The 12,321-nt window shown below is 45.4% G+C and overlaps 1 protein-coding gene across 5 annotated transcripts in view; it reads right to left on the bottom strand.

Annotated features, from left to right (window-relative positions):
• Positions 1 to 12,321, bottom strand: part of STS (steroid sulfatase) — a 151,643-nt gene that overhangs the window by 54,814 nt on the left and 84,508 nt on the right. For all 5 annotated transcript variants that reach the window (XM_012782470.3, XM_012782471.3, XM_075999257.1 and 2 more), the window contains one exon: positions 3,646 to 3,782. In XM_012782470.3, the coding sequence (XP_012637924.1) occupies positions 3,646 to 3,782 (137 nt within the window). The remainder of the gene's footprint in view (positions 1 to 3,645; positions 3,783 to 12,321) is intronic.

Here is a 12,321-nt window from a genome sequence, read left to right as displayed (position 1 = left end):
ATACCCAGGGCTCCTCTCTGGCGGAGTTTTCTTACATTTCTTGAGGTTCCTGTCTCTACCCTGAGCTCTTGTGAATGAGACCCTCCAACTTTTTCTCCATCCCTTGAAAGGGGCAGGATGCGGGCCCCTGATGCTTTGTTGAGCAGCACTTGATTGACCATGTGTCAGGCACGGTAAAGAGAGACGCATTCTGTGCCACCTCCCTGGGTCACCTTTCAAGCACTCATCCCTTATTTTTCCTCCAGATTGGTTCTCTGTGCCCAAAGGTGGTGTCACTGTCCAGAGCCCCCACCCCCAACCCCGCAAGGGTAGGGGGGAGGGGTGGTGGAAGAAACCAAAGAAGAGAAACTGAGGGAAGGCTGGCTTGTGAGGCTAAGCCATTAGGGGAACCAAGCCGGAGATGGTGAGCAACTGAGCATCAAACTCAGCAAGCCCAGGACACTGGTGTTCCCTCCACCATTTGTGTCTGACAGAGAATCTCACATAAACGATTTGATTCCCACCCTTAGCAGTGGCAGGAATCTTTTTGTTTTCAACAGGGAGGTTTGACCTGAAGCCAGAGGTTTGTTTTAGCACCCACCTGATTGTTCTCTGCTGACATTTCTCTTCATAAGGGCTCAGAATTTGCTGGTCTAATCCTGAGCAAGGGCTGCTTTGCGGTTCCTGCGTGTGGTTCTATTAATAGCACAGGGGGCTCTAAGTGAATGCTGACTGCATGCAGATTCTGCCTGACAGACTGGAGCTGCGTGCACTAGGATGGTATAAGCTATAGATAAGAACCACCCACCGTGAGAACTACATCCATCCCTCCACCAGCTCCCTCCACACCCCCACCCGTGAACAGGTCTGTCGTCAATGTCAGCCTATTTCCAATGGAAGAAAACAGCCAGAATGACATGCCGCCAAATGCCCGGTGCACATTTGAAAACAAATGCAATTTTACACATTTGTTCCTCCTCAACGCTCCGCTGCTTCAGAATTAATTGGATTGAAAGTCTGACTTTGCAGTAGCAGCAGGATCACCCAGGGAATTCCACTGCGGGCAGGGCCAGTTGTAGCCACCGGCCACATATGTCCATCTGTCCTCCCTTCCTTGTTCTACCACTCAAACACTTCACCTGCACCTCCCTAGGGATATTCCTCACTTTCTGCCTTGCGTTGTGATAAGAATTTTAAGTTCCTTAGTAGCCTCTCTGCTCCCTGAAGCCAAGAGTCTTACCATTATTGAACCCCTTTCTCCAATACACGTAAGCACACAGTTGGCACCCACAAAACGTGACCAATGAATGAGCTAATGCTTTCCCAGACATCTGCTGTTGACCGTCTGCTGCTGACCATGCACAGCGATGATGCAGCCTTTCTTGGTACTCAGCAAGAAGAGGAACAAGGCGGTGGAGACATGAGGCAGCTGCGTGTGAACACCTGTTCATCCATTATGAGTTCTGCAACCTGAGGTGGGTGTCCTTAACCTCCCCAAGCCTCACGTGTAGAATGGGCGGCACACAAGGAGGCCACGCATGTGACCTCAGGGCCAGGCGTGGGGCAAGCTCCCAAGGGCGGTCACTGGGACTATTTAAAAAGTGCTGCCCCCACCTTTGGATGTGCACGGCGGTATTATAGTTCCAGGAGTTTAGGGAACCTGCGTGGTTTTATTGCAAAGCCCCTTCTGTGGTTCTCACGCCACCTCTGTGGAGTCAGTCTACCTCCAGTTACAGCAACAACGCAAGACAGAGCCATCGCCCAGCTAGGCATTGGGCAGAAAGGTGGGGTGGAGCCGCCATGGTGCACACGCTCTTCGTTGCAAACACGCCTTCCCAGGCACAGAGAAACCTGCCAGGGAGAAAGGGATGCTCCCCCCAAATTATGTTGCCCTCAGGTTTTGGAAAAAAATGCTTTGAATAACTGAGATGTGCCTGGCCTAGGACACCGCTCCTAGCTCAGTTGTCCTTTGTGCAGGGAGCAGTTCTTTTAAAGCAAATATCCCCCTTTCATTTTATTACATAATTATTCCGAGTGCCGTAGTCCCTTCTGTGTAATGATGAAAGGCTTTTCTTGGAAAGAAGGGCTGTTTCTCAAAACACTCAGATGTATTGGATTTATAAAACAAAAACTTCCTGAAAAATTAATGTAATGCCTAGGGGAAGGGTTTTATCTTTTGGCAAAAAAAAAAAAAAAAAAAAAAAAGAACACAATCATCTATAAATATTATATAAGGGTCTAATGCAGGTTTCAAAGACTGAAAAATACTCTCTAAATAATTCTAGCGGGAACTAGCCCACACTGGAAGTTATAATTTCTAATAAGTCGGAGGAGGTGTGTGTACCAGTATGTTATAATTAAATAAAACTTAATCAATAGGTGCGATGATGTCAGCGTGAGGTGCTTGCCAGCCAACAGGAGTCTGCGAGCTGTATACGAAGTCAGACACATTAAAATATAACACTCGTTAACGAGATAAAATATTCTACTGATTTGTGCTACAGAACAGTCTAGTGATTTACACCACTTAGATGTGAGACATGTAAATTGATTTACATGCAACATTTTAGAAATGGGAAAATGAAAGGAGGCAGGTTTGTACTGACACATGTGGAAGCCCTAAGCACAGCGCATCCTTCTTATAAATCTTGTTCGGGAGAATGTTCTGGTTTTGCTTTTCTTAGTTAATATTACAAGTGACACTGACTCTTGTTACAGTATAGAAGCACACGCTGTTAGAGAAAAAAGACACTTAGGACTTGCCTAGTCTGACTCCTTCCTCTCGAGGTCACAGATGAGAGGCTTTGAGATTTAAGACATCTCCCAAGTTCACAGAGATAATTAAAGAAAGATCTAGAGGCTGGAAGAAGAGTCCAGTCTTCTTGTTTCTTAAGCCGGAGTTCCTTTCACGATTTAAAAAAAAAAAAAAAGAAGAAGAACAGAACTTGTTTGTGTAGTCACCATACTAGGGACCATCACTTTCATCAATTTGCTGCTTGACATGAGCCGACAGAGCAAACTCCGTGGCACTGAAGCACCTAGATGAAAAGGGGACGAGTGTCCCATATTGGTACAGAGGATGGATTTTTAAACTAAACCTCCAACAGGAAGTCTTTCCATCATCTCTGAAAAATGCCCTATTTCTCGGAAATATGGTAACTGGCCTAGGAAAAGGGAGAAAGGACACGAAGAAGCAGAAATCCTCTTCTGAGCACTGCCCAGACGCAGCAAGAGCAGGGGGGCCCAGGCGTGTCGTCCTGGGTGGCTCTCCAAAGCCGTGGAGTTTGGAGTGCTCCGCATCCAAACCCACCACTGTTGGGCTTTGCGAATGACAGGGCGCCATTCGTGTTTCAGTGCTGACAGAGTAAGAGAAGACAAGGACCGGCACTCCGCTCCTTTTCTCCATTAATCTCCAACAGACACAGACCTCCCCCCCAGACGTAGCCCTTGGCAACCACAAACACGCACAGGGGGCTGAAGCTGCTTCTGTATCCTGTTTACCTTTGAAAATCACGTGTTTCTGGTTGCCTTAGAGAACACACACACACACACACACGCACATGGCATCTATAAAGGCATCAGGAACACAGGTAGAAATTCGCAGGAAAAGAGACAGAGGGGGCGAAGTCCTCCCGCTCTCCAAGCACACGCAGGGGATGCACGTACCCACGCTCCAGTCCATCTCCTCGGCGGCGTCCCCGTATTTGCCGTGCCGGCTTTTGCCTGCAAAGTCGCGGTTGGAGAAGTGGGCCGTGTGCACGTGGAGATAGGACAGGAAAAGCATGAATGGCCGCTCAGTGCTCCTGCAAAGAGAGGAAAAGCCAAGGGCAATGTAAATACGTCCACCACCGCTGTGACTAGGGTCAGCCTATTACTATATTCTGCTGTTTGAAAATGCACAAAATACCACGCTTCAGCAGCCTAGGATGGGACCCGTCATTCGGAGAAAGGTGAGTGTCCGAGTATCTCTACGAAGTGGCTTACTGCTACCCTTATGGATCAGCAAACTGAAGTATTATGTCACTGAAACATTCTCCAGTGACATAACTCAGGAGGAAATGAAATGGAAAGCTGTCTCTGTTTTGTTTTTGTTTTTTTTTTAATTCTATTCTTCCCTCTGTATATTGTGATTAATATGAATTCAACCAGCATGAAAACAGTATTGTCTTGGGGAAAAAAGTTTATGCACACACACACAACTAATAAAGACAGTATCTTTTTTGTTTTCAATTGACAGGTAACAATCTTAAACCTTTATGAGGTACAATGTGATGTTACAACATATGTATACATTGTGTAAAGATTAAACCAAACTAACACATTTATCTCCTCATATAATTTAAAATCTACTCTCTTAGCAATTTTGAAATATATAATACACTGTCACTAAGTATTGTCATCCACCTGTGCAACAGGTCACCAAAACCTATTCCTTCTATCTAACTGAAAATTTTCTATCTTCTAACCAACATCTCCCCTTTTCCCATTCACTTTCTACCTACAGCCCCTGGTAACTACCATTCTACTCTCTGCTTCTAAGAGTCTGACTTCTTTTAGATTCCTCATTATCAGTGAGATGGTGTGATAATCTGTCTCTCTGTGCCTGGTTTGTTACACTTAACTTAGTGTCCTCCAGGTTCATCCATGTTGCCACAAATGACAGCATTTTCTTCTTTTTGAAGGCTGTGTAATATTCCATTGTGCTACTTCCATCAGCATCTTTTTTTTTTTTTTTTTTTTGGAGACAGAGTCTAATTCTGTTGCCCTGGCTAGAGTGCCATGGTGTCAGCCTAGCTCACAGCAACCTCAAACTCCTGGGCTCAAGCAATCCTCCTACTTCAGCCTCCCAAGTAGCTGGGACTACAGGCGTGAGCCACCACATCTGGCTAATTTTTTGTTTCTATTTGTAGTTGTTTGGCTAATTTCTTTCTATTTTTAGTAGAGACAGGGTCTCGCTCTTGCTCGGGCTGGTCTCGAACTCCTGAGCTCATGCAATCCACCCGCCTCAGCCTCCCAGAGTGCGAGGATTACAGGCGTGAGCCACCACGCCCGGCTGCGTCAACACCTTTTTAACACCAAATGTAACTTTGTGGCTGTTTGTTAGTTATTGACACACTTTGCCCCTCCTCTACAACAGAACCTGTCTCTCAGAATGAACTCTCAATTGTCAATACTCAAATTTTAGAAGGTAAATGGAAAGTTCCTTGAACTGGCCCACACCTATAGTTTAATCTAGAGAGATGAATGGCATTGCAAAATATGAGTTAATTCAGAGTGCACCTAAACCTCCTTCACTTGACTAGAACACACAGGTGCTACGGAGGTCCCTGTCACCGTGAACGAGTGGCCCTCCCTACAATGGCCGCTATTGTGCAAAGGCCTGAGGTTTCACAACCGAGTCTGCTGGAAGGGAGCAGTTAGGCACATTGTTTTTCTTTGCATCTGGTTGACCCCTGAGAAACGCACTTACTGCTACTTCTCAATGTCACACGACAGGCTCAGTCTTTCCCTCTGTCTGGGAAACGACCAGGAGTTCCTTTCCTTCTACAAGGCAGTATTGAGCGAGTGGCCATTTTGAAAGCTCCTGGGGCACAGGACACATGTCCACTGCCTGGCGCAGGTGGATGCAGCTCCCGGAGATGCCCGCAAGGAGCTGCGATGCTTAGAGGAGACACACCTTAACGGCAGCCACTGCCTTACTGTCCTCCCTCCTTGCCTTGCTGTCACCCCGATTCAAGCTCTCCCTTTAACTACTTCTGTGAACTCGGGTGGATTCCTTCAATATCTAGGCTTCAGGTTCACCTTCAAAACACGAAGAGTTCTTATCCTGATGCCAACAGTCACAAGCCCCAAACTCTACCCCAGTGAACACAACCAGTCCCAAAATAGGGCTTGCATATTCACAGGCCAGTGCCCTGAGCGTGATAATCTCTCTGCCTAAAACTCACACCCACTTTGAGATGCTGATCCCCTGTTGCCAGGCAGACCCATGAGCACCGAAACTTTGCTGTCTTCAACTGAACACCTGGGCCCCAGCCCCAAGCCTGGCCTCTGGAAGGTGCTCAGCGATACTGCCAAAGGGATGAGTGAATGAAGAAATGGATGGCTGAATGAATGCAACTTCTAATAAATTGCACAAGAACCACACAGAAATCAATGATCTGCTCTCTTCTCCTGCTAGACCACAAGCTGAGGCACATCATTTACATCGATGTGTCCCTGGCACCTGCCCAGTGATTGGCAGGTGGCATAAACCCAGTATCTCTGCTAGTGGACGAACTACTTCACCAGCCTCATCAGTGCCAGCAGCCCCCCTTGCAGTCACGGCAACTGCGGGGACCTGTGAATGCAACACGGGTTATGTAAGAATCGCTCCAGAATAGGTATTACTACACGGACCTTGTATCCTAATTCTCTTGTCGTTTCCAAGGGATCAGAAGTGATTATTAAGAGATGTTCGACATCTATGCCAGCCACTAAAAGTTCTTAAGAAATAATACGTTACATTTAATTAATTTTGCCTTCTTTTGTATTTTTGGATACCTTAACTCTTCATGAAAGCCAAAAACACTTCAAGCTGAGGATTGTGTATCAAGGCTCTAACAACTTTACTTTGAAAAAAATAAATGGATGTATACTTTTCTAAATGCATTTGTAATCCAATAATGTTAATATAGCTCATGCTCCTTCCTTTAGCCCCTGCAACTCCTCAGATCTCCTGGCTATACCACTTTCCTTTTAAGGTGGGTCCTTCCATTTATTAACCCCTGTTCCTCTGACATAGAAAATAAGCACAAAACATCACACTTTGCATGAGAGCTGAGCCAGACCTCTCCCGTTCTCTGAAAACAGGCCGGTCAAATCTAACATGTTATCAGTAACCATTGGTACTGTGTGTTATCATTCCAGCATCTGCTGGCAAATTATGTTATTTTTGTTTTTTTACAAGAAAATGAAATGAGGGAATGGGGTTATTATTTCATAGCCAAGAAAGAAAAAGAAGAAGAAACAGAAAGAGGAAGAGGAGGAGGAAGAGGAAGAGGAAGGGGAAGGGGAAGAGGAAGAGGAAGGGGAAGAGGAGGAAGAGGAAGAGGAGGAAGAGAAGGAGGAGGAGGAAAGAGGAGAAGTAGTAGTAGTTGTTGTTTTTGTTGTTATAAGTGTCTTGTCTCACCTCTCACAATGACTGGAATCAGAAGGCATGAGATTAGAAGCCACAGAATGTGGTCTAAAACTCTCACCATTGTAGCCTAGGAAAAAACTAAAAAAGTAGAGCTACCAATGCTCACATGGAGGCACTGGAACTGCCATCCTGGCTGTGATCCACACACGAGACCATCTACCAAGCTGTGCCGTTGGCCACTTCTAAGGGTGGCTGCCCTTGAGGGACCTGGCCGAGGTGAAACTACACCACAACATCAGAGACTTGGCTCCACGCACTGCCCATGATGTCTCCATCCTAGGGGTCATGGGGACCGTCACTCACGCCCGGACAAATCGCACCTCCTTCCCCAGAACCACACTGTGCTCCCCAAGGCTGGCTTAGAGTCCTCAAAATGAACATGAAATTACACTTTTATGCCTGTTCTTAAATAGGGAGTTACATTATGTATGAGAACAATTCTCTGCAATTTCACTCTCATCTGTTCTCCCTTTTATTTTTAGGTTTAAAGTTAAGGGAAATAGACAAGGAATCTTAAAAAGTCAATCTTCCCAGCACAGTGTATGGTCATAGCTGCAAATATAGGATGTGACTGACAGCACTTGCTGAGAATGAAGAGCTATTGCGTGGATTGAAACGTCCAACACTGGGCTCTGCTCCAGTTCCAACTGGGATTCTCCAATTTTGGATGGTAATTCTTTTGTCCGAAAGTTAAAAAAAATACATATGAAGAAGAAAGAGGCAGCTCTCCACATGATTGGCAGGCTCACAAGATATATGCGATCCTATATGCCTCAGCATATTAAAACGTGAGGATGGAATTTAAAAAAAAACAACAAAAAACGGATAAAGATGGCACAACAAGCAAATAAGGGAGCCCAAGATAAACACTGGTTCAGGAAGAAGGTAAGAGTGGTTGAGTCAAAGACCCGAGTTTCATGATTGAATCTCGGCTACGGAATGTGACTTCTGCCCTGCATTTGCAGAGACTCTCCGTAGAAGGGGAGAAGGGAATTACTGCATTGATTATCAAGGTGCACATATTTATACAATTCTTTTCCTATCATCTCTTTATAATGCAGTGGTTTCATTCAGCAGGGGAGACCTCACAGATACCAGCACTTTATGCATATGTTATGTATCTGTGTCCTGTGTGTCATAGTAGAGTGATTAGGTTTTATACACAAAAATAAACCTGGAAAACATAAAAAAGCCTATCTGGCTTGCAAAAACACCGTAGCAAGAAGATTTACCATCCAGGAATAGAAGTATAATTGATGGCGCATGGGAATGTGGCCAGACAGACATAAATCATCAGCTTTCCTGCACACCTGGGCTCTGATTGGCAGCTCGTGCCCGGGTGAAGGAATTCTCACTTGGTAATATCCTTTGGACATGCAGGAAAGGCCACGTACCTCACGGCCAGGCCCACGAGAAAGATCCGGGGCTCCCTTCCTCTCTCTACGACCTTGAAAACTGACTGAGCCCATCAGCGGTTTGGTGGGAGGGAGATTTCTCAGTAACAGCTTAACTCCTTTTTTATTAGCTGGAGCACTTCAGTAAACAACTCTTTTGAAAATTTATTGCCACTGTCTCACACACGGTGCGGAAAGATAGAACTTTCAGCTGCCACAAGCCTCTGCTCCATTTGTTAAAAATACAGAAGGCAGCTCTGAGCCTTCCTTCCCAGCAATGTGTAATCATTCCGATCGCAGAATAAGAAGATTTACATCCTATGGAGATAGGAGTGAACACCCAGGCAAGGAGAGCTGGCTAAGGCATTCGTTTTGGGTTTCTTTTTTTTTTTTCTGTCTGCCACAGACTAGACTTTTTTACAGTCTTGAGTATAACTTCCCTCTGAGTGTTTGACCTTTACTCTTCCACTAGCGTCCGAAGTTGAGTCAGTGCAGGGAATAACGTGTATGCAAATAGGGTGTCTGTTGATTCTCTCCGAACCCTTCTGCTGCTGGTAATTAGACTACAGCATAAATCAGACAGCGGCACCCACTGTCACCCCGCCGGAGACCATGTGACCACCGCTGTGCATGGCAGCTGGACTCACACATCCAGCTGTTCATGTGTTCCGCCGATGCATTTCACAGCCATTAAACAAGTGTTCCGCTGACGCTCGGTACCAGGCGCTGGAGACATAAAGGGAGGCTGGACAGGACCCTGCCATCAGCAACCTGTGCCTTCGACGAGAGCCTAGACGGCTGGTCTCAGCTGTCCTATGTGCTGCTGCCCAGCGCTTCGGACAATTCTTTAATTATGCAACTTTTCCAATTAGGAATATGTGTGTGAGCCCTTACAAAATAAATCAGATTTATTTTTCTATCTGTAAATGAAAATCAATACTACCCCTATTCCTTTCTGGCTTAAACTCTTCTCTAAACTAATGAAACCCTCCCAAGATCCTGTCATTCAGAAAGACACTTTGCGCCAAATGGCAACTATCTATCACAGCCGCTTATGCCGCGGCCAGCGGGAAATGTGGGAGGCCAGGTTGGAGGGCCCCTGCGAAGGCACTGCAGGATTTTGACCGTCCTCAACTGTGAGGGCCGTACAGAGAACAGGATGAAAGGTCAGGGAGCGGCGTTCATCAGAGTTAGGACAAGGAGATCTCACCACTTTGCGAAGTCAGAGATTAAAAACACACCCCTCCACCGTTTCCAAATTTCGAGTGTGTTATCTGTAGACCCTTTGCTAAAGGACCCATTTATGAAGGACAGCAGTGATCCTATACTGAGCTTAAGTGAAAATGATTAGCTTTAATTTAACTTCTAATTACAGCATCTCAAAATGCACATGCACGATTATTTCATATACTGATACACCTTACAGAAACTGGGGCCTGGAAAATAGAATAGTCACGGCAAATTTCATATGAATTTGTAAACCCAACAGCTGGATATCATAAGCTGCACCAATTACGTGGGTGTGTAGAAAGTCATCGTCGTTCTTGGAAATTTACTCTGCAAGGTGAGCGTGTGCGTACTTTCAGAGAATAATACAAAGTGATCTCTTTCGACTTAAATGTGTTTCCTAGCAATGAAGCACTGTTTCCGATGAAGTCGGAAAGGAAGCGTGCTGATGTATCTGGCTTTTCACAAAGCAGAACGACCAAGGTCTGCCTCTCTCTATTGAAGACGATGTAAGACACGAATCTCGTTCTACCCACCGGCATGACACCTTGTTAAAATTTAGCCTTGATTTGAACTAAAGAAAAAAACTGTTTCATGGATAAAATTAACTTGCTGGATTCACCCATCATCCTTCAACCTTTATTTTCTTTCGAGAATATCCAGGTGCTTCTCCGTCACCATGGTGATGACAACATTCCTGACACCAGAGCTTATATAAGAATCACAGAGATGGGTTCTCCCCTCTTGGCTGGGTGAGGGCACAGGACCCAGACTCCTCTCTCTGGAGAAAGGGTGCTGAGAGTCCTGTATAAGGCCCTGGTGCTCTTCCAACTAATCCTCACTCAGACCTCATCAACAAATCTGCCTCACTAGAGTATGTGCAACAGCAAAGATTTACGCCAACTCTTTATGGTCCTAACACTGAGGAAGCCGAGCTGGCTCTGTATTTAAATCCAGCCTCTACTATAACCTGTGGGGCTTTGGCTATTTACTCAAAGGTGTCGACACTCAAAGTTTCTCCACCCTAACACACCTGTGTCCCGATCTCGCAGGGTCATCATGTAGTGTGAGAGATCCCCCGCGCCTGACGTGTATCGGCAACCACTCAACAGGTGCCCGTTACACTTGCACGAGCCCCAGACTGTGTTCCCATTTACGCTGTGCCCCTAAAGGAGACCTGTTTCCCACTGCACTGGGAAGAGGGCTGCCAGGTCAACCCTCCTGGGAAGACCTTGCAGGACACATAAGGAGAGCTCTATATCTGTAAAAAAAAAAATGTACAGTTCTCTCCTCCCTGTAAGAATAGCAAGGATGTCTTGCTAATTAAAGTGTATTCAGGATGACCCGTCTCCTGAATTGCTATACAGCGTATAACATATGGTGAGCTAATTATCCCGCTCTCTAAATAACAGAAGCATCTCCCCAAGATAAACCCATCCCTGAAAGAGTACACGAGGGTGAAGGATTGTGGAGTAGATGGTTCTGTATTCTAAATCGCCACTCTCCTCAACGTGAAAACATGCGCTGGCCACAGAGCAGACTCGGCCAACCGGACCTCGTTTGCGAGAATCACAAAGCAATGAAGCGTGTTTGCCCTTGTCATTCATATCCCGACATCTCATGCTGGCATCTCAGGAATGGACCCCTTGGGTGTAAATCACATCAGCAACGCGGCGCACAGAAAGATGGTAAATTTTAGAAATAAGAGCTTAAGTCATTTTCCTCACTGGAATTTTGGCGTATGAACGGAGGAGGAGCCGCGCACACAAAATACTGTCTTTTATGTGGAACCATCTAAAAAAGGCATGGATTACAACTGGGAAATTTTCAGTTCAAAAGCATTTTGAGAAAACTCCGCTACCATTGCCGCTGCTTTGATCAGGCATCCCTTTTCCGGCTCCTGACTGACTCTGCATCCATCTGTCGCAAAGGTGCTAATAAGACCTGCCTAAACGGCTCAGGACGTTCCGCGTGGTGAGAGAACACGTATAAAGGTGCCTTCGGGTCTCTGAAAGAACGTTTGCGGTCGCCATGCTCAGGGTTCTCTGGTGGCACTTCAAGGCCATTCTCTTAATTCAGTGAGTCAGATAACTAACAGAACACAGGAGGAAAATTCCCCCACGATAATTTTACGTAGACGCTTTAAGTCTTCGTGTCTTCAGATAATGTCTATAAGAAGCTTTTTGTGAATGGCATCGCAGTGTACAAAATGCCATTATAGTATTTTCACTGATATTGACCATGCATTACTCCAATGTGGGCAGTAGCTATTTATACTAGAATCGTCTATATGGAAGAAAACAAACTTTTTTTTTTTTTTTTTTTTTTTTTTACTAATTCTGTAACCATCACCTCCAACTATTGCTAGAACATCTTAAATGTCTTGTTCTGGAAGAAAACTGCAGAAACCTCAATATAATCAAGATAATCTGGTCCGGCTTCCACATCCTGATGATAATGAAATTTGGTTTCATCTCCTCCCAAAGTAATACACTGAGGAATCCATTAACATGCCTTGTAATCATATGAATATTCATCTAC

This window comes from Microcebus murinus, chromosome X, assembly GCF_040939455.1.
Source record: "Microcebus murinus isolate Inina chromosome X, M.murinus_Inina_mat1.0, whole genome shotgun sequence".
In the NCBI taxonomy this organism is placed as follows: domain Eukaryota; kingdom Metazoa; phylum Chordata; class Mammalia; order Primates; family Cheirogaleidae; genus Microcebus; species Microcebus murinus.
This window is presented reverse-complemented; position numbering and strand designations above follow the sequence as displayed.